Genomic DNA, 25,520 nt, shown 5'->3' with positions numbered 1-25,520 from the left:
CTCTGAGAGCTGGGAGGAGACCCTAGGTCATACCCTCCCAAGTGGTGGCCCCATCCCATGTCACTCCCAGCATTCCTTGCAATTCCTTTGGAGTGGGACTGACTACCACTTTGAACAAGTCCTGTCATATGTCTCAGCCAGCTCAGTTTTCTCTAAGGGAAGCCCAGAACAGTGCCTGGCACAAAGTAAATGCCTGATAAACATTTGCTGAGTGAATGAGACCCCAAAGGTTGGGCAATGACTAAAGGTAAGGCAAGAAGCAGAAAGAGGAGCTCTGGGATCTGTCTGGGATCTGTGTAGAAGGAGAGTGGGTTACTCTTAGCTGGTTTCAGGAAAGCTAGGTGACCCTGAATGTGTTCCCCCAGGCTGGGAGACCCACCCTCTGCTGCCACCCATGTCTTCTGCCAGTGGATTTAGATTTTCATTTTCTCAGGGAGAAGGTGGGAGGTGGGAGACAGGGTGATCCCAGTTTAGCCTCCCTGAAATTACCACTGCCATCAGAGGACCCCTCGGCCTGACACGTCACATACTGGGCTAATTCCAACCTCTAGGCCTTTCTACTGGCAGTACTCTCCTCTGGATTTCCTTATTCATTCCTTCCCATCCATCTTCCCTTCCTCAGTCTGACCTGACTGACCCCTTGTGGAATCTCTGACTTGACTTCTCATCCAAGTCCCCTCTCCTCTTTCCTCCATGTCCGTCCAGTGCCGTCCCCTTCCCCCACCAGCTCCAATCTGTCTCCAGCTTTTTTTGGCTGCTGTCTCTTCCTCCTCCTCCTCCCTCCTTCACTGACGCTGAAGAATCAGACCTGGCTGTCCTGGTTTCTGGAAATACCCGTGTGTGGGCAGTGGCTCAGCCCTGAAGCAGAAGGATGGATGGATGGGGGCTGCTGGGCCGCTCTAGGTTCCCAGTGCAAAGACACCAAAATCCAAGGGTGTGGTCCTTGCCTGTCTCCCTCTGGGGAAGGGAGGGCAGGAGGTTTATTGAGTAGTGGGGAGGATGGGAATTCAGAGGGCATGAACACAGGCCATCTCATCTCCCAGGTCTTCCTCATCAAAGCGGGAGAGGATGGACTCCTCGTCACTATAAAGTGAGCTGGTCCCCTGTGCCAGCAGGTCACTGGCAGCACTGTCCATCTCGTCCAGTGTCAGGTGACACGCAGCCGCAATCTCCTGCTTGGCCAGGGCCACGAAGCGTGGGTCTCGGGCAAAGAAGCCCAGGCCCTCGGAGATGAGCACCTGGGGGCACAGATGGGATCAGAATTGCCAGAGGGCACAGCATAAAGTCGAAGCAGCATTCACAGAGGGGGCACTGTGGATAAATGATGTAGCTGTGAGGGCATGCAGGGAAGTCAGTGGGGGGCAGTGGTGCACACAGCGTGCTAAGCAGGAGTCACAGAGCCTGGGGAGAGCTACAGGCACAGCACAGGGACTGGGGGCCCCTTTTCCCTCCTTCCCAAGCTCCCTCTTCCTCTCCTTCCTCCCCATTCCTCTTGCCCATGCCCCTTCTGGACTCACAGCCTCCACCAGGCTGTCAGCACTGCCCCTCTTGGCATGGCTGGGGTCTGAGTGGGTTCCAGGCACGTGCAGACAGGTAAAGGTGCGCAGTGGACCGCTGGATTTGCCGAGGTATCCCTCCCTTGCTGTACCCTCTTCCACCAATAACAGTGGGGCATACAGTAGCCGACCCCGTTGAGGGGTTGCCCAGGAACCCTGGATCAGAATAAACATCAGAGGGACAGTGATTGATGGGTGGGGCATGAGCCTACAGGACTCACTCCTGTGCCTGCCTCTTACCCGCAAACACAACTGGAGCCAAACTGAATGTGTGTAAATCAGACTTGAATTTATTTAAAAGCATAGAACACCTGGGGTTAAATCTCAGCTCTGCCACATACTAGCTTGAGTCAGCCTCTCTGGGCTTCAGTTTCCTCATCTGTAAACTGGGGCTAATAATAGTACCCACCTCACAGTTACAGGGAAGATTGTGTGAATCCATATGTGCTCCATTCTTCAGAAGGACCTGATGTGTACTGTGCCTGATAAACTCAGCCTAGGTTGCCCCCACCCTGTCCCCTGCCTCACCTGTGCCCTGCTGGGCCCTGAGTTGCGCCCACGATGATAGGTGCCTGGGATGGGCAAATCATCACAACTGCCCTGGTGCCGCAGACACTGAATTGTGAAGGAGGGCTTCTGATCTGGGGGTGGGAGGAAGGGGGTGCCCAGGGCAAAGAGGAATGTCAGTGCCTCCCCAGCCCTTTGCCCTGCTGGCCCTTGGGGGCCCCCAGGACCCACTCCCACTCTCACCTGCAGGCGTCGGGGGCAGCAGACGGCGGCGTGTGGCATGGTGCTCATCTCCATATTTCTGGGGTCTGTGAAGTGGCAAAAAGGTGGGGTGCAGGGGAGTCCCTGCCTGCTCATCTAAGTAGGAGAGCCTGTGTGGGAGGGAGGGGGGAAGGCAGAAGGTGAGCTCAGGCCTGGGCCTGGGTGATGGGGTGCTATCAGCCCTGCCCTCCCACACGTGGCTCATGAGCTCATCCTACTGGTCATGGTCAGAGAACCGGCCAGGGACTTCCTCTTCCTCATCCTGTTTCTCCTGCCCTTCAATTCCCTTGGGCTGAGAACTTCCTTCTTCTGGAATGGTGAAAATGAGAGCCCCGCAGCTTCTCCTGGAGAAAGTGAGGCAAGTTAGGCAGGTCAGATTCCCCCAATATGTGGTTCTGGGACCCTGGTTCTCTCTCACTCCATGCCCCTCCCTTACAGAAATGCTGGGCTTCTGATTTTTTTTTTTTAATTAGGGGGAAATTCTCATAACATAAAATTAACCTGTCATCATTTTAAAGTAGACCTGGGCTTTCTTTTCATAGATGTTTGTCCCGTTGGAGGGACCCAACATTTGAAAAGAAACCAAAGTTGGTCTGTTAAAGAGACAACTTTAGCACAAGTATTGGCGGTGTGTTGAGCGAGGTGAAGAGGAAGCTGTAAAAGTTAGGTGTGACCTCATTTCATCGGTCCATTATCTCCATGAGGTAAGGTACTATTATTATCCCCTTTTCACAGGTGAGGAAATTGAGGACCATGAAAACGAAGTGACTGGCCTAAGGTCACTTAGCAAATGGCTAATTCAGGCTTTGAACGTAAACCCGTTTAGTTCCACATTATACAATTTTTGTCTTTGCATCGCCTTTCTCACATGAGTCTCTTATTATCCTTTATTCCCACTTAAGCCCTTGAGTGTCTCCCGTCTTCACCAAACTTCCATTAGAAGGCCCTCTTAGGCCCTCCTCCAATGCCCCTGAATTACCCCCACACAGTGGCTAGTCCCTTCCTTCCCTCACAATCTTCCTTCAGACTCTTGACTGTACCTGTGGATGTGGGATCCAGTCTGGGACACACTGGACTGTCTGGAGTTGGGAGCTCCCTCTTCGTCATCACTGGGCCCAAGGGAGAGTGAATCTCGGAATTTATTCCCAGTAGGCAGAGACAGAGACATCACGGAGCTCTGGCGGGATGGGGGCTGGGAGCCCACCGGGGCCTGTGGGAGTCACAGGACTGAGTGTTGCATCCATGTTCTATGGAAGTCACTTGGTCATATAGTTTGTCTCCAATAAGTTCCCCAAAGGCCGGGCTGAATCTGGGTCTTGCCCCCTACCGGTGGATGATAGGTGCCAAACAAACATTTGTCTATTGCAGGCACTGCTTCTCTGGGGGGCTTCTTCCCAGAGGCAGTGTGGAAGTCCAGGGATTGAGGGAGTATTTTACAATCCTGGGGGAGTGGAAACTTGTCCTCACTTTGTATGTTTCTGGGTCCTTCTCATCTTCCTCCTCTCCCTTTTTCCCCTCTTCCTCCTCCTCTGTGTCACAGGTGAGGGCTTGCCGGATCTCAGAACCCAAATCCTGTAGGCTCCTCAGACCAGCCTGTGGAGGTGGAAAAATAGGGAAGCAGGACAGCTCAAGGTCTAAACTCCCCTGTCATTGAGCTTCCTTCCCATGCAGGAGTGTGGGGTCTGGGAAGGAGCCCCTCATCCACTCCTGATCCTCTGTGGATCGTGGGGCCTCAGTTTCCTCATCTGTGACATGGGTTCCATGAGATCAAGAGGGCAGTCAGTTTCTGCCACAGTGCTCCCACCTACCCCCACCCACCCAGGTCCAGCCCTGAAGACCTGAAGGGCAGAGGAGGTGCTTGGGGGGGCCTTGGTCCCTAGTAGCCCCTTTTCTTTCCTCCGTCGGAATTTGCGGAAATAGTCCTGGATCAGAAATGTAGCGTAGAATTTGCCCACAGTGACCTCTTCCTCTGGGGGAAAGGGAGAGGAAGCAGGGTCACATCGGGGTTCTCTGTTCCCCCCACCCTATCCACAGCATGGAATCGCCTTTTTGTCCCCACTCCTCCAGCCAGTGCTGGCTTTGTGGTGGTGAGCAATCAATCATCTGCCATTCAGAGGTTGGCTCAAGGAAGTGGGGTGGGGCCTGCTCACCGTCAGCAAGAGGGATGACCTCATCTAGCAGCTTCTGCTTCATCCTCTTCCAGATCTTTTTGATGACAATCCGCAGCTCCTGATTGGCTTGCTCCAGGTTCCCTGTATCAGGAGAGGATGTGGGGCATGAACCAATAGGAAAAGCCCTTCACAGTCACTCCCTCACTGTTGGAGGGGCTTCACAAGCTTCTACCACAGTCATGCACCGCCCCCATTGGACAGGTGGGGAAACAGGCCTAGAAAAGCTGAAGTCACCCATTTTGAGGTTCAGAGCTAGGAGTGGGGACCGTCGCTCCAGTTTGCTTCCTGTTACCTCCCCAGGGAACCTTCCAACTCCTGCCCGTCCCCTCCCCACGCACCTTCTGTCTTGATCTTCAAGGATGTCCGAACCAGGGCAAAGAGTGTGGCGTTGAATGTCACCGTCCCATCTGAGTTGAGGGGCATGTTCATTGCCACAAGTCTCTGTGCACACCAGGGACATGAAACTCACTTTGGGCAAGTGCCAGGAATGCAGGGACGAATGCCCAGAGGCAGAAACCTTTGATGATGCAACCAAACACCCCTTCCTTATCCAAGGTAAAGTCTCTGCCCACCCCTGCCAGATGGTGGACAGCCCTCTAAGAGGCAAGGTGGGGGGTGGGCAGTTGCACAGACCTTGCAGGCCACTCGGTGTGGACACAGCTTCCCAAATCCCAGCGGGGGCTGGATGCGTCTTAGCAGGGCAACCACATCCAGGTGCTTGATGCGGCCCCTTGGGCAGGTGGGGGTGGGCGGGAGGCACTACTGGGTTGGGGATACCCACTCTATCCCTTTTTCAGGTCCCCACCAGCTCATCACTACCTCTCCCCACCAATACCCCAGAGCCTGCCAGGGAAGAATTGGAGGGCAGTGTGGCGGGGGCAGAGGACAGGGGCAGTGGCAACCTTGGGGCACCTACTGACCGGGTAATGGGAGGAGTAGGCCAGAGGTTGTGGGGCTGGGGTACTGTGTGCCACAGTGCACTGTCCCATGGATACCAGGTATGGGGTTAGAGGGCATACTTGGCTCCAGGGTCATATTCAGACCAGATCCTCTTGAATTCATCCAGGTGATGGGGGCCCAGGATTGACCAATCTCTGGTTAGATAATCAAAGTTGTCCATGATCACGGCCACAAAGAGATTTATGATCTGCGGGACAGTGAGCAGGAGGGTTAGGTGAAGGGCAGAACAGGGTATGGGGGGCGGTGAGAGGCTGATGTAAGGTTATATGGTCACTAGGTCATGAGTTCCCGGGTTGATCTTGTCACCAGGTTAACCCTTTCATCCACTCTGAAGATCTGGGCTCTCCACTTCATTTGACATCCCCAGACCCTTCAGGAGAAGCCCCCATGGCTGTGGTGGTGGTTGCGGAAAAACGGTCCTCACCAAGAAGGCACAGAGCATGAAGAAGCTGATAAAATAGGCGATGGCGAAATTGCTACCACAAGTAAACTCCTCTCCAGGACCGAAGTCAGATTCAGGGTCACATCGATTCCCAGGAAGGGTGGCAAGCATTATCTCCTGCCATGCCTCACCAGTGGCACACCTGGGGATCACATGGGGGTGCCATCTTGGAGAGGAGGCTATGAAGTCATGGCAAGTGGCATTATGGGGGCTGGAGGGGTTAGATGACCCACTTCCTGTCAGGGGCTACATCTGGCACAGATAACATTTTGACATTTAAAAAGCTGGCATGCCATGTTGATGACAGTCATGTTAGAACTTTATAGATGGGACACTGAAGCCTAAGAAGGGGATACATCTTACAGCCAGAAAAAGGATGGCTCAGGCTAGAATATTCTAAAAGATTCAGATCACAGGGAAGAAAAATCTCGGGCAATATGGAACTCCATGCTGCCCTGTTAGTTTTACAGCTCAGGCAATCTGGGGCCCAGACAGGGTGTGTGGGCACCCAAGGGCATGCTGGGGACCGAGATGGCAGGGAAGGGTGTAGATGTTACCGGAACAGAAGTAACACAGCCTGTGGAAAAGTCTGGAAGTTGTTGTTTCGGTTGATCTGTGTGCCATCCTGAAGAGCCACCTTGCCGAACATCTGTGGGCACACAGGGGCTATGACAGAGGGGTGAACCAAAGCCTCCACAGGTTCCCACCCATTTCACAACTCCTAATACCCCAAGGATCCTCACAACCCTGACAAGTAGGCACTGATGATCCCATTTTACAGACATGTGGACTGACTCAGGGTCGTCCAGCGTGTCTGTCTTTCCACCCACCAACCCCACTTTTGGGTTATTCATACTCAACTCCCCTCAGCAGAGGAGTGTCTGAGAGATATTCCCTAGGGTCCCCACTTGCCTGCATCCCAATGACTGCATAAATGAAGAATATCATTGCGATGAGAAGAGCAACATAGGGCAAAGCCTATGGGGGTGGAGAGGAAGATAGATGCTCAGGTCCAGGCAAAGAACCATAATACCCAGAATGCACTGCTCCCTTAAGCCTGGGCCTGCTGAGAGATGTGGTCCATCCACCAAGTGCCCATGTTATGACTACCAGTGTCTCCCAAATGTGAGCACAGTGAGGGACCAAGGCATGTTGGGGACTGAGAGCCTAGAAAAGAGGGAAAACTGGAAATGATAAGTTGCAGGTGGGTATGGCACGGGAGATATAGTTCTGAGGGTGGTAAAAAGGCAGGCTGCGAGATGTGAGGTGGGGGCAAGGGGTTGGTCAAAGGATGGGGGTGTTACCTGGAAGGACTTGATGAATGTCCAGAGCAATGTGCGGATCCCTTCACCCTTACTGAGAAGCTTGACCAGCCGCATGACTCGGAAGAGGCGAAAGAAGGTGATGGAAATGCGGGAACTGTCCTCAGAGCTCTGGGGTTGGGGGTGTGGTGGTTATGCTCAGCCCACATTTGCTCCAGAAACCCCCCTGTCTCATGCTTTGGCCCTCCCAGCCCTTAAATCCCTCAGAAATCAGGCCCCAGGGTGGTCAGGGAGCATATCTAAGGACTCATCGGGGGAAAAAAGGAAGGGAGAGTGGGAGAGAAAAGAAGCAGAGAGTCCCTGGTGTGAGGTGGGGGGGTTACCTCGCCAAGGTGGCCACCATTCTGGAGGGAGATATGGCCAAGACAGAGGCGACAGAGGAGATAATGAGATCACAGCCCCAAATGAACAAGGAGAGAAATGATTGAACAGTTATAGGGGATGATGGATGGCAGAGTCATTATGCAAGGGATGGTGGGGTAGGTTATGTGGTAGTGGATCGAGATGGTTGTGGGAAAAGTTGGCAATGAGGGTGGAAGGAGAGGAGAGGGTACAGGAGATGATAGAGGAGACATATTGGAGCCAGTGGAGGAAATGATGGAGCCATTTATTTTATGGAGATGAGAGAACCAACGGGGGACCCAATGAAGAAGCCAGTGATGGAGATATGGAAGCAGCAGTGTCGTCAATCAAGGATATAGAACCATGCAGTACCCAGTGGAGGAGATTATGGAGCCAACAGGGCAGTCAGTGGTAATGACAGGCATGAAAGACCCAGTGTCGGAGATGATGGAGTCAGTGGAGGAAATGGAGCCGATGAAGGAGTCAGAAGAGATGATGGAGCCAATGGAGGGGGATGTAGAGGCAATGAAGGAAATAATAGAAATAACAGAGTCATTTTAGGTCATGGTGGAACCAGAGGATAGGTTGCAAATGAAATGAGGGAGCTGGTGGAGGGGGACTTTGGTTGAACCCAATAGGAACTCAGAAAGGATAGAGCTAGAATGAGGAGCACTGAGTCTCCATGAGTGGGGTTGATGGGAGTGGGAGCCACATACACATTTGAAAGAAAGCCCCGGGGTTGAGATGAGGAAAGGTTAGTAGGGGGAGTGTGGGTTAGTGGAGAGACCAGTCCTCACGTTGACTTCAGTGACGGCAATGTCCACTACGCTGCCCACCACAATCAGAGCATCAAATGTGTTCCAGGCATCGGCAAAGTAATGCTGTAGGCAGGAGGAAAGCAGAGCAGTGCTCTGAGTGTCTTCTCAGAGCCAGCAAGCTAGGGTAGGGGGCCAGTAGTGGTAAGGGCACTGGGGAGGCAGGGCTGAGCTTGGATCACACAATAGGCCTACCTCTGGATCCCTCTCACTCCCTAGTCTCACGACTCCCTGGTTGCTGCCCCCCTGAGAGCTCTGCAATGAGTTCCACCCCAAGGAATTCCCACACAGCAGGTGGGTCTAGGGCTGGGGAGCACCTTGGGTTTGAAGGCGATGATTTTGAGCACCATCTCAACAGTGAAGAGGCCAGTGAACACCATGTTGAGGATATCCATGGCATAATTGAAGGGAGCAGTCTGCTCATAGTGCTGGGGAAGAAAATCAGGTGTGAGGACAGATCCTGAAGCAGAGATGCTCCCCATCCCCAACCAAATGTTCTCTGGCTTGGACTGAGGTGAGTCTGGGGGTGTGGTAGTACTATGCATTGGCCAAACCCCTCACATTGTCTGCTTCCCATTGTGGATAGTAGAAAGCCCAGCTCTTGATTTCCCAGCTTCCTTTGCAGCTAGTTCTGACGGAGACAGAAACAAGCCTGCTGCAGGTTGGGCAGCTTCTGTGAAAAATATTTTTGTTTTCCAATAAAAGGCTCAAATGGGGACAGCCCTCTGGTACAACCTCCCCTCCTTTTTCCTGCCCTGAATGTAGTGTTGACGCCTGGAACTGTGGCGACCATCTTGTGACCATAAAGCAACAAGCATGAGAATGAAAGCTGGAGCAGAAAGATAGAGCCTGAGTCTCTGATGAGCATGAGCATACAGCCTACCTCCACACTTCTTGTTATGTGAGGTAGCTACCATATTTCGTTGACTCTAGGATACACATATTTTGAAATTTTAGAATTTCTGAAATTGGGATGCACTTCACAATCAATGGCAACTTACAATTGCCACCTGCTACTTCTTTTTCACATTCTTAGATCTCTGACATCAGTATGCAACTTATAATTATTGCCCTTAGATTTGAAGAAATGTGGCAAATATCTTTATAGTGTAAGTCTCTGTCAGTTGGGAGTTTTGCTACTGGCAGCCTAAAGTGTTCCCAATGGTTCCCAAGTGATTGTGTGGTCAGATTAGGGTGTCTGGCAGGGGAGGATCTCAGACCTGCATGGCTAGAGCAACCGTGTTGAGCAGGATAAGCAGGAACATGAGGTACTCAAAGGCAGCAGAGTTCACAGTGGCCCATACGCGATACTGATGTGGGTTCTTGGGGATATATCGGCGGAGTGGCTGGGCCTTGAGGGCGTATTCCACACACTGGCGCTGCATATGGGTTCAGGACATGAATGAGCAGTGGGATCCAGAGGCAAGGAGGTGTGTATGGTGTTGGGGTCATGGATTAGGGCTCAGAGGTCACCTGGTTTTTATCCAGTTCACAGTTTTGGTACTCCTGCTCGCCCTGGGCACGGAAGGTGATGATGACAAACCCCACAAAGATGTTCATCATGAAGAATGCGATGATGATGATGTAGACGATGAAGAACACTGAGATCTCCACATGGTAATTATAGATGGGGCCCTCGTTCTCTGCATGTGCATCAATGGCCTTGTATAGCAGCCTAGGGAGCCGGTGGAGGCAGGTGAGGGGATATCCCAGCCCCCTCAGACCTCCCCCCAGACCATTGATCATAGACACCCCAGAATCTCCTTCTTGGCACCCCAAAGACCCCTAATCCCCCTGATCTAACCACCTAGGACCTCCATACATACCCCAAGAGACCTCCACCAAGCTCTCCAAGACCCCTAAGTCCCTTGAATTCCCACAGACCCCCAAATCCCCTTCTCCAGCCACCTGGAGATCCCCACGCATTTCCCCAGAACTCCCCCACCAGCCCCCAAAGATCTGTAAATCCCCTGTCCCATCATCCCAGAGATCTCCAACTAGTACCGCAAAGACTTGTGCAGCATCCTGGAATCCTTGAATCTCCCAATCTATCTCCTCTGAGACCTCCACCCAGTCCCCCCAGACACCTACCCGGTCCTCCCTAAATCCTACCCAGTCCTCTCTAGACTTCTACCAAGTCCCTCATAGACCTCTACCCAACTCCTGGTGACCCCACCCACCCAGGTCCCCAAAGCACCCCAGCCAGCTACTGGGAGACCCTCACCCAGTCCTCTGATATGCCCACTAGCCCCGAGACAACCCTATCCAGTCTCAAGAGAATTTTATCACATCCCAAGATACTCTCCCACCTACCCCCGTCAGATTCTAAGCCAGTCCCCTAGAGACTCTTTCCCAGTCCCCTGCCCATCCCTGGGGCCCTGCCCCTCACGCAGGCCAGCCTTCAAAGGTGGAGACAGTGAACAGAGCCATCATGGCTGAAAGGACATTGTCAAAGTTGAAATCGCTGTTGACCCAGAGCCGCTCCCGGACCAGGGGCCGTGACACATCTCCATCGGGATAGACCAGGAAGGAGCCCCTGTGGATGTTGCAGACAGGCTGGGTGGGTGAGGAGGGGTGGGGAGCTGTGGAAAGGGGACTGGGGTCTCCAGCATGGAGGCAGCAGGACATAGTGGTGTAGCTGAATAGCCTGGGTTCAAATCCTGCCCCTCCATTTACTGGGTGGGTGACCTTGGGCATTTAACCTCTCTGTGCTTCCGTTTTCCCCATCTACGAAATAAGGATAATAACAGAACATATTTCCTGGCTTGTTACAAGGATTAATAAAGTCAGTCAATGAGAATAATGTGTGGCACATAGTTGGCACCACATACGTTAACTCTCATCACCATTATCATCATCATCATTACCACCCAGAAAAAAATAATAGTAATAATAACCAACATCGATGAGCACTAAGTCTATGCAAGGCATGGTGGTAGGCTTTACATGGAGTAACTGTACACTGTAGTACACTCTCTGTGTAGTAACTCATTTACTCCTCAGAAAACACTTGAGAGAGCCATACTCTTTTTATCCCCATTCTTCAGTTAAGAAAAATGGGACTCAGCGAGGTTAAGAAACGTAAGAAATTACAAGGTTAAGAAAAGTCTCATGGGATGGATTTGAACCAGGAATGTCTGACTTCAAAGCCCATGTTTTTAACCACTACCCTCTACAGGAGTCTCAAGATCGAAACTGGGGATTTGGCGGGGGAGTGGAGAGGGGTGTGTTTGGGGAGTTCTAGGAGGTCTGGAGTGGACTGTTGGTTACTTTGGGGAATGTGGAGAAGGGTTTGGGGGAGGTATTGGGGGCTTCATAGTCTTTGATGAGATCTGAGGGCCTTTGTAGTTCTTGGGAGAGTTCTGGTGGTGTATCTTGGGGTTTGGGGAGTTCTGGGAGTCTTGGGGGCCTTGATAAAATCTGGGGGGTCTCTGCAGTTCTTGGGAGGAAACTCTAGGGGTTTCAGGGGCCCTGGTAAGCTCTAGGGTCCTCTGCGGCTTTTGGGAAGTGTCCTGTGCCCCATGGAGGGCAGGGTCTCGGCCACTCACTTGCATTCTTGGGGTGTGTGTTTGGCCTCATCGGTGCAACTGTAGAATTTTCCCTGCAGGGAAGATATTTGTCAAGCAGGTTCACCCTTCACCCCCACCTTAACCTGTGCCTGGGCCTCACTCCAGCATTTCTTCTCACCTTGAAGAGCTGCACGCCAATGCAGGCAAACATGAATTGCAGGAGTGTGGTTACAATCATGATATTCCCAATGGTCCGGATGGCCACGAACACACACTGCACCACGTGCTGCAGGCACCCACAAATATGGGTAATGGACATTGCAGGCCACAATGGCCATGGTGCCGGGACTCTGGGCATGGATGGGGCTCAGGGACTTGGGTCAAGGACATGTGGTCTCAGGTCAGGGATACGTGGTCAGGAACACATGGTCAAAGGGCAGTGATGTGGCCCAGGGATATGAGGACACCAACCGGCAATAAGTGTTTGCCAGGCAGGGGTGAGTGGCCACATGTTGGAAACTCGGCTCAGAGAAATGTGGCCATTGGTAAGCAACATGGGTCAGGCCACATGGTCAGTGGTCCGGCACATGTGGTTACATGTCAGGTCCAGGCTGTGTGGTCATGCATCAATGCAAATGGTCAGTCTGATCAGTAATCCTGGCCCCACAGGTGCGGCAGGGCCTGGTACTTGTGGACTTGGGCATGGTGGGGTTACCTTAAGTCCTTTGGCCCGGTTGATGGCTCGAAGGGGCCGAAGGACTCGGAGTACTCGTAGAATCTTCACCACGGAGATGGCGCTGGAGCTGGGGAAAGGGCGGTCCTCAGGCCCTGGCTGGGGCCTGGTCTGGGCTCTGGGAGTAATGGGTGGGTAAGGGGTCGCTCACTGGATGCCAAAGGAGATGAGGGACACGCTGACCACCAGCAGATCCAATAGATTGAACCAGCTACGGCAGAAGGAGCCTCGATGCAGGAAAGCCCCAAACACCATCATCTGGGAAGTAAGAGGTCATAAGGCTAGACCCCAGATTTGGAGGTAGAAAGGGGAGGAGGGAACAGAAGCAGTAAAGGTGGGCTGTAGCGGTAGGTGGGGAGTGGGTTGAAGCAACTTGGGGTATGATTGGGGGCCCATTAGTTACCTTTAGTAGAATCTCCACAGTGAAAATGGAGGTGAAGGCATAATCAAAGTACCCCAGAATCTGGGGGATGAGAAAGAGGGGGAGTCACTGAGTCATGGCTGAGGGGGATCCTAGGCGTGTGTGTGTGTGTGTGTGTGTGTGTCTGTGTGTTTGTACCTCTCTACGCAAGCGTTGCCCTCCCTCCATCCATCCTTCCTTCGTCCTTCCCTCTCTCTCTCATGATCATCAAGAACTTCTCTACAAGGCAAAAGTCTTGGCCATCAGAAAGACCAGAGTTCAAACTTGGGCTCCTCTGCCTCTACCCAGCCAAATGGGTGCCCTTGGCTCACTCAATCTCTCTAAGTACAGCTTCCTTCTCAGCTGAATACTGATCTCCTTCCTCCCTGGCACTTCCCCAAGTCTGTTGCACACACAGTAAAGGCTGGCACCACAGCAGCTGCCATTATTGTCCCTCTCTCTCTTCCTAGATAGGGGTCTTCTCCCTGTCTCCATCTTGACCCCAGCTTGTGACCAGTAGGACACCCCTGGGAGTGCTCCCCAGCCCCCAGCCAAAAGCTCACATGGTTGCGGAAGGAGTGGGCTCGGATGGGGTCCTCAGCGGCCAGGGACACACTGCTGAGGATGATGAACACCAGGAGAAGATTGGTGAAGACATGATGGTGTATGAGCGTGTGGCAGGCCTTCCTCAATCTGGGGAGTAGGGAATGGGCCATGGTCAGAATCCAGGACCACAGAGTTGATTGGGGGAGCCTGAGGGATACAGCTCAGGCCCTATTGCATCAGGCTGTGCACCCCTCCTCCAGCCTTGGCTGCTCCCTGGGCCTCCACCTGCCCCAGCCCCTCCTGCCCCACCTCCTCATCTACTCCCAGTACTCACGGGTTGGTTTGGCTGAGGCAGAAGAAGGCACTGCCCTCAGGGATGGGCACTACCTTCTCCTTGGGTACAACTTCCTGCAGGAGTTCCACACGCCCTGCACCCCCTTCTTCTTCCTCCTCCTCCTCCTCCTCCTCCTCTTCCTCTTCCTCCATGCCTGGCACCAGAAGCTCTAAAGAGAGAGAATTAATTGAGAAAATGTATGTAAAATACGTAGAACAGTATTTGTCACACGGTACATTCTTCCCATCTCCCTGCTAGAATGTCAGCTCCTCAGAGGAGGGATTTGAATTTGTTTTGTGTCCCCGGCACTTAGAATAGTGCCTGAGATACAGTAAGGGCTCAGTAAATGTGTGTTGAATGAACATCGCCATCCTTACAGTCACATACACACTATTATAACGTAAAGGCTCTGAGAAGTTCTTCAGTAAAACAAAACATCTGTTTATCTTTTTTAATCTCAACGTTCCAAACATTGCTGGCCACATGCCAAGCCCATTATTTTCAAGATGATTTCAGAAAAGGCTGCTCTCCAGAGAAGAGGATCTCAGGGGTCAAGAGCTCTGTCTGGGTGATGTCCCTAAGGTCCCACACCTCCTCCACCTGGCCCTGGCCACTTGCCTGCTCCTTCATTCTTTGCGCCCTTCTCTTCCTCATTTTCCCCACCAGGCACCTGGGGACAGGAAGGTGGGGGGGGGTCACCAAAGGTGGAGGAGACACCAGGAGATGGACACAGGGGAGGCATGGAAGGGATGGAATAATGAAGGAATACATAGGCAGAAGTTGAGGGCTAGACACAAACACATAGACGGGTATTGGTGGTAGTATGATGTGTAGATGGTACCCAGGCTCCTAACTCACCAAAGCTCCATTCTCCTGTGGTGATTTCCCCTCCGTGCTCTTCTCCCTGTGTGAGAAAATGGGGGGGGGGTGGTGATTGCTAAGGATTACAACAGATGGGTGAGGCTGGGGCGGGGGGTGGGTGTTGCATTCAGAACAGACCTTTCTTAGACCTCATAGACCCTCCCTGCTTCCGCCCTCACCCCCACAGTCTGTTCTTCTCACAACAGCCAGAAGGATCCTGTTAAATCCTAAGTCTGGCACATCCCTTCTCTGCTCATACTCCTCCCATGGCTCCCACTCAGAGCAGAGACCGAAGTCCTCACTGTGGCTCAGAATGCCCTCAATCTGGCCTCCCTGTCCCCTCAGTTGAGCTCATCTCCTACCACTCTCCTCCTTGCTTATTTCACTGCAGACTCACTGGTCTCCTCGGTGTTTTTTGAAAGTGCTGAGAGTATCATCACCTCAGGACCCTTGCACATGCTGTCCTCTTGCCTTGAACATTCTTCCCCCAAATATTTTCATTGCTTACTCCCTCACTTTATTCAGGTCTCCGTTCAACTGTCCCCTCTGCATAGAGACCTTCCATGACTACCCTAACCAAAATAGCAATTTTCGTTTCTCTCAATTCTTTTATTTAGCTTTCGTTTTCTTCATTATATCGTTAACATACATTTAATTAAAGTATATTATATATTCATTTGTTTGTGTTTTGCTTGCCTTCCCCAACTCAAATGTCAGCTCCATGAAGGAGAGGACTCTGTCTACCTTGACCCTTGCTGTCTCGGTATCTAGAACAGAGCCTGGCACAAAGTAGGTGCTCAATAAGTGCATGTGGAATGAATGAGGACTGCAGGTTGGCTCTGCAGGTGGGGGTTGCCAGGATGACCGAGCCATCTCTGGTGGTGTGGGAGGTGTGGGTGTGGGGGGGTTCCTAGGCAGGGACCCAGGGAGAGATTGTCTTGGAGGCAGAGCCAGACATCACCTGCCCTTGTTCTTGGCAGTGCCTGCCTCGCCGCTGGCCAGGTTGTCCACAGCAATGGCAAGAAACACGTTCAACAGGATGTCTGAAGTGAGCTCAGGCTGCAAAGGATGGAGAAGCAGCCTGCCTCTGGACCACCCAAGTCCCTCTATCCACCCCCACCCTGCCACTATCCAGCCACCCAAGGCTCTCAGGATACAGTTGCCACAGATGAAGAGAATGATGAAATAGACACACACCAGCATCCCTGGGAAAAAGGGGCCGCCGTAGGCCATGATACCATCATACATGACCACATTCCAGTCCTCGCCTGTCAGGATCTGGGGGTGGGAGGTCACCATGAAGCTCTTGGGACCCTCCCCCGACTCTAGGATGCTCATGACCTGCCCATCCCATGGTCTCCAGGCCCCACCTGAAAGACAGTGAGGAGGGCCTGGGGGAAGGTGTCAAAGGTGCTTCGCTTAGTGTGGGTCTGGTCAAAGTTGAACTTGCCCCCAAACAGCTGCATGCCAAGCAGGGAGAAGATGATGATGAAGAGGAAGAGGAGAAGCAGCAAGGATGCGATGGATTTCATTGAATTGAGCAGGGACGCCACCAAATTGCTCAGAGATGCCCAGTGCCTGCAGCAGAAATGGAGGGGGCAGGGTTGATATGTCAAGTGGTGAGTCAGGAACCAGGGTAGGGCTCCAGCTTGGGATGCATTGGGGCAGGCTAGGTTAAAACGACCTTTGGTGGCAGGGTTGGTAGCAATTTTGGAGTTGGGGTGAGTTGAGAATAAGAAGTGAGGGGAAGGCTGAGTTTGGGGTTAGGGTCGGCATTAGGGGTGCAATGGGAAATGAGGTTAGGATGGAGGGTAAATGGAAGTTGATGGAGCTAGAATTGGGTTTCAGGTTGGGACCAGGACTGGGGATGGGATTAGGAAATGGAGATGGGGATGGGATGGGGAGTATTTGCGGATGACCAAGTTTGAGTTGAGTGTTGAGACAGGAGAGGATGGGGATAAGATTGGGCTGGGGCTGAGGACGGGGTTGTGGTTGGAGATGAGCTGATGGTGAGAAGCTACGGATGTGGGGGCTGTGGTTATTGACGGGGATGCGGCTGTGAGTTAGGGATGAGGTTGAAGACGGGCTTGGGGTTGCGTGTTGGGGTTGTAAATGGGCTTGGGGACGATGAGTGGTTGGGGTTGGGTTAGAGCTGGTGCTGTGGCTGGGGGTTGGGGATGGGGTTTGGGTTGGACAGGAGTATGAAATTGAGTTCAGAGACAGGGTTGAGTTTAAGGAAGGGGAAAGAAATGGAGTAGACACCCTCTCCACCGGACTTGAATCTCCATGAAGGCAGGAACTTGTGTCTGCTTTGATTTTTGGTGTTTCCCTAGGGCCTGGAAGGGTGCCTGGCATACAGTAGGCACTCAATGGATATTTGCGAAATGAATGGTGATATGGATAAAGTTATCATTGGAGCTGGGGTGGGGACTGTTTGGGCTTTGTTTGGGGCTCCAGTCCTACCCACCCTCCCCCCATACACACCTGGTGACCTTAAAGATCCTGAGGAGGCGCACACATCGGAGCACTGAGATGCCCAGGGGCTGCATGGCACCCACCTCCACCAGGGTGGTCTCCAGGATGCCCCCACAGACCACAAAGCAGTCAAAGCGGTTGAAGAAGGAGGAAACGTAGGCGGAGGGGCCCAGACCATACAGCTTGAGAAGCATCTCCACCGTGAACAGACAGAGCAACACTTTGTTGGCATACTCTGTGGGGAGAGGGGGTGGGGCAACCAGGCTAGCCAGTTTGCATGGTGACATGTGGGGAGGTAGTGGTCATGGGGTGATCTGGGGTAGCTGGTATTGCAGGTCAGGCACAGGCTGGGGGTGGGGTCAGGGTTAGGGATTAAGATGAGTTTGTAGGTCAGCGTGGGTGAGGTTTTGAGGGGCTTGAAGCTGGGGCAAGGGACAGAGTTGGGGTGGGGCCTCAGTCAGCTTCTGAGAGCCCAGGAAAGCTACATTTTAAGGGTAGAGTTAGAGGCTGAGGTTTAGTTAGGACTGGGCTGGTTTGAGGATTGGGGTTAGACGTGTGCTCAATATTAATATTGGGGTAGTACCTACCACGTACAAAGCGTTAGCTTTACGTGGGCCATGCAATGTTCTAAGCACTTTTCACTTTAACTCGTTTAATCCTCCTAACCACACCATGAAGTGAATACTATTACTAGCTCCATTTTGTAGATGGGGAAATTGAAGAACAGAGGGGTTGACTTGCCCAGACAGTGCGGTGTTAAGAGCCTGGACTCTGAAACCAGGCTGCCTGGGTTTGCCACTCACTAGCTGAGTCCTGGGATTGGTTCCTTAACTCTTCAGTATCTTGGTGCTCAGTACTCTGTGCCTTAGTACTTAATTCCCATAAGGTTGTGGTGAAAAGAAATTGAGTTAGTACATGTAAAGCCCTGAGAATAGAGCTTGACACACAGCAAGCACGACGTAAGTGCAGGCTACGAGGTGGGATGGGACAGGCTAAGGTTTCTGCATGTACTTGCGCAGTGAGGCAGTGTTGGGCGGTCTGAGGCACCTGAGGGATCCTGGATTGGCGTTTCTGGGGTGGAGGGAATTGGGGGCTGGGGGAGACAGCTGGTAGGCTGGCGGGCGCACCCTGGGTCTGAGTGAGCCATACAGGCTGCCCGTGGTGCTCTGAGGCGATGGTCAGCGTGTTCAGGAAGACAAGCAGCAGCACGGCCCAGTAACAGGCATTGGACTTCACAGCCCGACGGCAGCATGCCCGAAGGCCCCGGTTGGCTCGACGAAGGCGGCGGCTGGGAGGAAAGGGGAGCCCACTGGCTGAGATCACTCACCTCAGCCTGCCCTGGGTGGGGCTCACAAAGGCATGGGGTCCAGAAGTCACATAACTTCCCCAACTCACCAGCCCCTGGTTTTCATAATCTTGTTTCTGGAAAAGAGGGGGATGAGAGGTAGGTGTCATAAGGGGCTGAGGGGGCAGACAGTGGCTGGGGTTGGAGGTCAGGGGCTGAGGTCAAGGTTGGGGTCTAAAGTAACTACAAGGGTCCGGGTTTGGACTGGGTTCCGGGTTGGGTTAGAGGTCAAGGGTTGGGGACCCTCACAGGCAGCGTGTACAACTGGCCAGGGCCCCCTCTTCCTCTTCCTCATCGCCTGGAGTCTCTGTCATCGAACCAGTGTCACTGGCTGGGAGGCTGGCTGTGGATACGGTGGGAATAGAGGTCAGCAAACGAAGACGTGAGGGTTCCATCCTTGGTTTTCTCCTCTGTCTACCCATCCCACCCCTCTCCCCAACCTGGATGGAGCCCCACCATGGCTGCTGGTGGAGTGTGTGGAGCGGGTGGAGTGACTGAACCAACGCAGCCGTCCACGTCTCCTATTGGTCAGCTCTGCCAGTTGTGGCCCTGAGGGTATAGGGAGGACAGTTAGGGAGCACAGCCTGGAGTGAAGTTACAGCCGTATGTGTGCGTGGGTGTGTATTTGTGGGTGTGGCAGGGGAGGTGTTACTTGGAATCTTTGTTTTGGGTACAGTTGGGAAGGGGATCTGGGTCTAGGTCTGGGTTCTGTGTCCAACTGGGGGCTGGGTCTCAGGAGGGCAGCACACATCTGACGCCTGCATGAAGCAGGGAATGGGCCAGATTGGGGTTGCCTACGGTGGCCAGCTCGGCCCTCTTCAGCCACAGAACCAAAGTTTCCATCAGCTGAGAGGTCTTCGATGTCCAGCTCCTCCGCTTGTGTGATCCAGTCCAGGTAGCCCCGCAGGTCCTCCTCCAATTGCTGTTTCTCCCGAAGCTTCTGGAAATCCCCTCTTGCTTTTGCCTTTTCCCTCTCCTTGGAGAACTCCCTGAGGGAGAAGGATAGGGGGCTAGGTGGGGGAACCACCCTGTCCCCTCTCCTTCCCCATTCCAGCCACACCAGCTGTTCACTGACTATGCCAAGCACATTCTTGCTTTGGAGCCTTCACGTTGGCTGTTCCCTTTGCTTGGGACACTTCTTTCCTCAGATATCTACATGGCTCATTCCTTGATCTCTTTCACATTTTTAATCAGATAATACCTTCTCAAGGAGGCCTGTCGTGACTGTCCCTATTTATAATTGCAAGATCTTCCCCTTCTTATTTTTATCCTTCCTTTCTTTCCATAGCTCATATTCCATGTAAAACACTACATATATATTATTTATTGTGTATGTTGCTGTTATCTGTCTCTCCCCTCCAGAATGTAATATCCAGGAAGGCAGGGATTTTTGTCTCTTGTTCATTCCTAAAACGGTGCTTTGGATACAGTAGATGCTCAATGTTGATTGAATGGAGGGGTATTTTGGATGGGTTTTGAAGGTTGCATAGGAGTTTGCCAGGAACAAAATAAAGGACAGGGCTGAGGGGCAGGATAATGGGAGAATGAAGGGCAAGATGAAGGGAGAGCCTAGGCTCCTCACCCACTCAGGACGCCAAGTACAAGGTTGAGAACGAAGAAGGACCCAAAGATTACGAGACTCACAAAATACACCCAGGGCAGCTCATACCCCATGGCATCCTGCATCTGGGGAGAGAGAGAGCATGCATCCCTCAGGTTACGCAGACACTCCCGCCTGAGCTCAGGGAGGAAAGGCAAGTGCAGCCTTCGCACTGTGTGCCTGTGGTCCACCTCACCCAGTAGAGCACGTCGGTCCAGCCTTCCATGGTGACGCACTGGAAGACCGTCAGCATCGCGAAGAAGAAGTTGTCGAAGTTGGTAATGCCTCCATTGGGCCCTGCCCAGCGCCCGCGGCACTCGGTCTGGTTCAGGGTGCACACACGCCCTGAGCCCGAAGATGCACAGGGCGACGGGTCCTCCTCAGCTTCCGTGTCTGTGGGAAGACGGGAGCTCTGAGATCCGAAGTACACCCACCCCCAGTCGCTGCCACATTGGAGCCCCGCCCACCTGGGAAGTGCAACTCAGGGTCCTAGACTTTTCTAAATCAAGAGTAACCCTTAGCCCCTGACTCTGCCAGGTCAGGATTCTGAATCACTGGGAAGCTGAACCCCAACCACAGGGATCTAGGGAGTGGGACTGTAAATCTTGGGGCAGAATCTTGTAAATAAGAGTGAGGCATGAGACTGGGGGCAGTGGAGTCTTGTGGATTTGGGAGGGGATCTTTAAAAGAGGGTGGGGTGGGACAGCCGGTTGGCTCAGCTGATGAGAGCACAGTGCTCATAACATCAATGTGGCCGGTCCGATTCCCCCATGGGCCAGTGAGCTGCGCCCTCCACAACTAGAGTGAAAACAACGACTTGACTTGGAGCTGATGGGTCCTGGGAAAGCACACTCTTCCCCAATATTCCCCAATAAAAATTGAAAAAAAAAAGAAGGTGGGGTCAGCTTGGGCTGGAGTCTGAAAGAAAGGCCTGAATACATGGGGCCAGTAGGGAAGCTTAGACTCGTAAGTGCTGGGCAGGGCCTTGGCTGAAGGGTGGAGTCTTGTGATAGGACCGAGGTATTAGTGAGGGGGGCGGTTTTAGTCTGGGATTGAGGGCGGAGCTTTAAATATAGGGGTAGGCTTGTTTATTGGGGGTGGGGCCTGATCCTGTGGGTGGAGTCTTGTGAATTTGGGTTGCCTTGAGAACACCGTGGGCCCTAGGAACCAGTGGAGAGGGCGTTTCCTATCCTGAGAAGGGCGGGCTGGCTAACCAGATCCCAGGAAGTAGCACGTCTTGTGCATGCGTCCGAGGAACAGCTCGAGTCCGATGATGGCATAAATGATGATGACGAAGAGCACTAACAGTGCGATATGCAGCAGCGGCACCAGCGCCTTCATGATGGAATTGAGCACTATGTGCAGGCCTGTGGGGAGCGAGACGTGGGCGCAGTAGGGGCAGGGTCCGCTCAGCCCCTCTCCTGCTCCCCTCCCTCACTTCCAACCCCGGGGGCGTTCCACTCACTCGGGACCCCAGACACCAGCCTCAGTGGCCGCAGCACCCGAAATGCCCGCAACGCCTTCACATCGAAGCCCCCCGGCTTCCCCCCAGTATGCGGAGCGTCCCCGGGCCGTCCAGGGCCCTGCTCTAGCAGCACGCTGAACAACCTGATGGGAGAGCCAGGGACGAGGTGGGGGTCAGGCCTTGGCACCCTCTCCCACGCCTCCTCTCTGCTCGGGAAAGAACAAGTCCCTGTAACCGGAAAAGCAAATAGGCTTAAAATATGTCAATCTTCCTGATTCTGGCTGCCAAATGGGGACAGTCTGAGGTAGTCGCTTCCCTGAGCCCCGAATTCAGCGGGTCTGGGGTGGGAAGTTGAACTAGGGTGGGGGTGTCCCCCGCAGATGCGCACCCAACCACGACAATGATGAAGTCGAGAAGGTTCCAGCCATTGCGGATGTAGGCGCTGGGATGGAGCACCAGCCCGTACGCCACGATCTTAAGCACTGTCTCCACAGTAAAAATCACCAGGAATACGTATTCCACCTGCTCCTGGGGGAAGAGCCGGAGATGGGGAAGTATTTGGGTTGGGGATTGAGGGGAGGCAGGGAAGAGGGAATAGCTGGGACCGAGTGTGGGTCTGGGCAGGGGAGGGTCATTTGGATCAGTGCGGGGTGGGGCCTGGCTGGAAGGCTTGAGGCGCGGTTTGACTAAGGCTGGATCTGACTGGAAAGGCAGGGCATGGCGGGGGGAGCCTCACCAGGTTGTGGTTGGCAGAGTTGGAATCGTCCTCTGGGAAGGGGATGTAGACCCCCAGGGCCACGCAGTTGGCAAAGATGGTCAGCAGGATGACGATGTCGAAGGGCCTCAGGTGGACATAGTCAAGGACCCAGGCAGAGCAGCCTCAGAACCTTTGCATTCCTTTGGGGACCTCTCCACCCAATGCTCACTGTTGACCCCAAGGTGACCAGCCCTCACATTCCTAGCCTCTGCCCTGTCCAAGGCCTTGACTCTGACCCCCAGGCCCCCCCAGAAAGCTTAGTCATCCTCAACTCTTGCTGTAAAGTACTCCTTGACTGTTGATTCTCCCGGTGACTTTCACTTTTCTCAACTCCCCCTTTAAGCCAGTTCTTGACCCTTGGACTCTGGTAATCTTAGCCCTTCTTCGTTCTAGCCCTGACCCAATCCTTGACTCTTGGTACCCTGATGACCCTCACCCCCAATGCCTGCCCCTGGCCTTCCAGGATGCTTCCACTCCACGATGCTGATGCAGGACCGCCGCAGAGGGTTGGCCAGGGTGAGGCAGAAGAGTGCCCGGGGTGACCGCTGGGCACTGGCCACTGCCACCGTCTTGTGCTTACTGTGCTGAGTCCTTCGCTTAGGGGTCCCTAAGCCCAATGCCCTGCTGGTTTCACCTGCTGCTTCTGGGGGCCCAGGGCACAGCCCCCATTCGGGACCAGGGCCTGATCCATTGGTTGGACTGGACTCTGGGGTGATGTCTGTGTGGAGAAACCGAGTTAGGAGGGACAGGTTATTGGGGCAATCATCGCTGCCTCCTACCTGATCCCATCTCTCTGTCTGAGGGAAGGAGAAAAGAGCATGTAAAATTAGAAAGAGTTGGGGGTACCTGAGTTAAGGATTGGGAAGTAAGAGTTGGTGTTGGAATTGAGTGGGGGATAGAGTGAGAGTTTATAGGGGCGTGAGGGTGACATTATGTTTCCAAGTGAAGTAGGGTTTGGTCTAGGATTGAGGGTAGAGTTTAAGTTGACATGGGGTACGATTAAGTGTATAGCTAGAGGCAAATTTAGGGTTAAATTCACCTGGTGGATCTTTGGGTTGGGTTTAAATAAAGGTGGGAGTGGAGTGTGTGTAGGTTATGATTTAGGGTCAGGACTGAGTGTTTGAATGAGCTGAGGTTAGAATTAGGATCAAGGTTAGGGTTGACATTGAGTTTGGCTGGGATCTGAGTTTTGCATTGGGGTTTTCAGCTAAGGCCATTCCTAATTCCCATGGCCTTGTTTCAGCTTCTGAGGTTCAGTAGATTGGCCTGGTTAAGATCCCCACCTTCGGAGAAAAGAAGCTGTCAGAATTTAAATCCTGACTCTACCACTTGGTAGCTGTGTGTGGCCTTGAGCAAGTTACATAACCACTCGGAGCCTCAATTTCCTTATCTGTATAATGGGATTGTAATAAGAGAACCTACATTATAGGGTTGTTGTGAGGATTAAATGAGTTCAGCATTCAGAAGACTGTCTGGCACATAGTATTATTCCCATTTTGCAGGTAAGGAAATTGATGCAAAAAGAGGCAGGAAGTGATTTGATGAAGTCACTGAATTGGGAGTCAAACCCAGGCAATCTCTGATTCCAAGCCCTCATGACTTACTACCACCATTAAGTGTGTGTTCTTCTCTCTTCCTAATTTTCTTTGTCCTTAAAAATGAGTCTGCATTCTTTCTGGAAAGTCAGAGACCCATTCACTAACATTATTGACTTCCAGGGGTTGGGGTTGAGGTTAGGTGACGTTTGAGTTCATGGTAAGGTCTGTATTCATGTTGGGGTTTGGACTCTAACAGGGGTTTGCCATCTAGTCGGTAAGGTTTGTGTCAGGATTAAGCTTGGGGCTGGCTTTGGAGTTGAAGTTGGGGTGGGAGCTAGGATAGGGGTCAGGGCCAGGGTTAGGGTTGGGGTTCAACTAGGAGCTATGGCTGTGGATAGGACTAGGAGGCAATAGGGGACAGTGTCTGGGTCAGGCTGAGTGTCAGGGCTCAGTTGGCAGTGAGGCTGTGTAAGGGACTGTCTGGGATGGGAACAGGGTGATGTGGTTCTGGTCCCCTGGTGGCTCTCCAGCGGTGGGGTCCCGGTGGGCAGTGGGTGGGTCAGAGGGGCCAAGGGTAGAGCAGAGCCCAGGCTTGCTCAAAGGTTTTGCAGGGGTGGAAGGCTGCTCTCACCTTTCCTGCCTTCAGATGCCGACATCCTCCTTTCCAGGTTGAAGAGCCATCTGCAAACAGCCCCCCTCTCTTCCCCCAGCTTTGGAAGGATTAAGGTCACAGGGCGGGGCCATCACAGGGTCAGATGGGAGGGTGAGCAGGGTCGAAGATGGGACTTTTGTGGGGCAGAGCCTTGCAAGAGAAAAGGCACTGATTTTTTTAAAAAGCATTTTTACAAAATATATACCAGTTCCAAACCGCCAGAAACTAAAATAAGAACAATGACATCATTTTCCGAAAAGCATCTGAAATTTTAAGTACATAGGAATAAATCTAACATAATACAGAGGGTACCAAAAAATGTATACACATTTTAAGAAAGGAAAAAAACTGTATTAAAATTGTAATACTCATTATATACCAATAAGAAAAGATGACTGTAAGTCATGTGTACACATTTGTTGGCACCCCTGGTATATGTGCAAGATCTCCATGAAAAAAGTTGTCAACTATTATCAAGTGATTAAAGGAGACCTAAATAAATGAGTAGATATGTTAAATTAACTAATTGAAATACTCAAAACTGTGAAGATGTCAATTCTTCCCAAAGTGATTTAGAGATTTAATGCAATCCCGAACAAAATCTCAGGAGACTTTTTCGTGGAATTAGACAAAGTGATTTTAAAATGTATATCGATATACAAAGGACCTAGAAAAGCCAAAATCCTTTGATAAAAAATTATGGGAGGACTTGCCATATCAGATATCAAGGCTTGTTATAAAATTACAGTAATTAAGAACAAAACAGTTCCAAACCTGAGCCCCACATATATGTACCCATGACTTATGACAAATGTCCCACTACTGAGCAGTGGGAACAGGGTGGTTTTTTAAATGAATGGTGGTTACATGAATGTTTACTGTGTAATTATTCTTTGGAGTGTACACATACTTGTATGTATAACATTAAA

General features: G+C 52.4%; 1 protein-coding gene across 3 annotated transcripts; it reads right to left on the bottom strand.

Moving 5' to 3' along the window:
* Window positions 1–935: 935 nt before the first annotated feature.
* Window positions 936–24,650, bottom strand: CACNA1F (calcium voltage-gated channel subunit alpha1 F). Of its 3 annotated transcripts, none has more exons than XM_033107468.1 (48): window positions 24,571–24,650; window positions 22,870–23,119; window positions 22,381–22,486; window positions 22,033–22,172; window positions 21,645–21,787; window positions 21,394–21,546; window positions 20,376–20,572; window positions 20,162–20,265; window positions 19,378–19,568; window positions 19,036–19,128; window positions 18,829–18,922; window positions 18,630–18,656; window positions 18,362–18,522; window positions 17,244–17,469; window positions 16,130–16,337; window positions 15,917–16,037; window positions 15,721–15,802; window positions 14,757–14,802; window positions 14,517–14,568; window positions 13,899–14,052; window positions 13,582–13,711; window positions 13,022–13,081; window positions 12,770–12,876; window positions 12,601–12,688; window positions 12,064–12,171; window positions 11,925–11,977; window positions 10,766–10,912; window positions 9,850–10,051; window positions 9,597–9,755; window positions 8,694–8,804; window positions 8,359–8,442; window positions 7,543–7,563; window positions 7,202–7,330; window positions 6,810–6,875; window positions 6,455–6,546; window positions 5,880–6,039; window positions 5,515–5,642; window positions 5,129–5,225; window positions 4,834–4,936; window positions 4,475–4,576; window positions 4,163–4,293; window positions 3,792–3,917; window positions 3,365–3,534; window positions 2,561–2,668; window positions 2,307–2,434; window positions 2,085–2,197; window positions 1,518–1,712; window positions 936–1,238 (listed from the first exon to the last, which is right to left on the bottom strand). In XM_033107468.1, the coding sequence occupies exons 1-48, from the start codon at window positions 24,593–24,595 to the stop codon at window positions 1,008–1,010; spliced, it is 5,922 nt and encodes a 1,973-aa protein (XP_032963359.1). In that variant the 5' UTR covers window positions 24,596–24,650; the 3' UTR covers window positions 936–1,007. The 3 variants fall into 3 exon arrangements, with proteins under 3 accessions (XP_032963359.1, XP_032963368.1, XP_032963350.1); XM_033107477.1 differs by having other exon boundaries at window positions 19,411–19,568; XM_033107459.1 differs by having other exon boundaries at window positions 1,008–1,238; window positions 2,543–2,668; window positions 24,571–24,595.
* Between the last annotated feature and the right edge of the window lie 870 nt (window positions 24,651–25,520).

This window comes from Rhinolophus ferrumequinum, chromosome X (assembly GCF_004115265.2).
Source record: "Rhinolophus ferrumequinum isolate MPI-CBG mRhiFer1 chromosome X, mRhiFer1_v1.p, whole genome shotgun sequence".
Classification (NCBI taxonomy): Eukaryota; Metazoa; Chordata; class Mammalia; order Chiroptera; family Rhinolophidae; genus Rhinolophus; species Rhinolophus ferrumequinum.
Note: the sequence above shows the minus strand (reverse complement) of the source record. Positions and strands in the feature narration are given on the sequence as shown.

Bases quoted from the DNA above. Each gene is read 5' to 3' on its own strand.
- CACNA1F (XM_033107459.1), bottom strand. From the start codon at position 24,595: ATGTCGGCATCTGAAGGCAGGAAAG. The intron at 22,487-22,869 runs GCATCCTGGAAG...TGTCCACCTGAG, and splicing joins ATCAGCATCGTGGAGTGGAA to GCCCTTCGACATCGTCATCC. The intron at 12,877-13,021 runs GTAACTAATGGG...CTTACTTCCCAG, and splicing joins CTGTGGAGATTCTACTAAAG to ATGATGGTGTTTGGGGCTTT.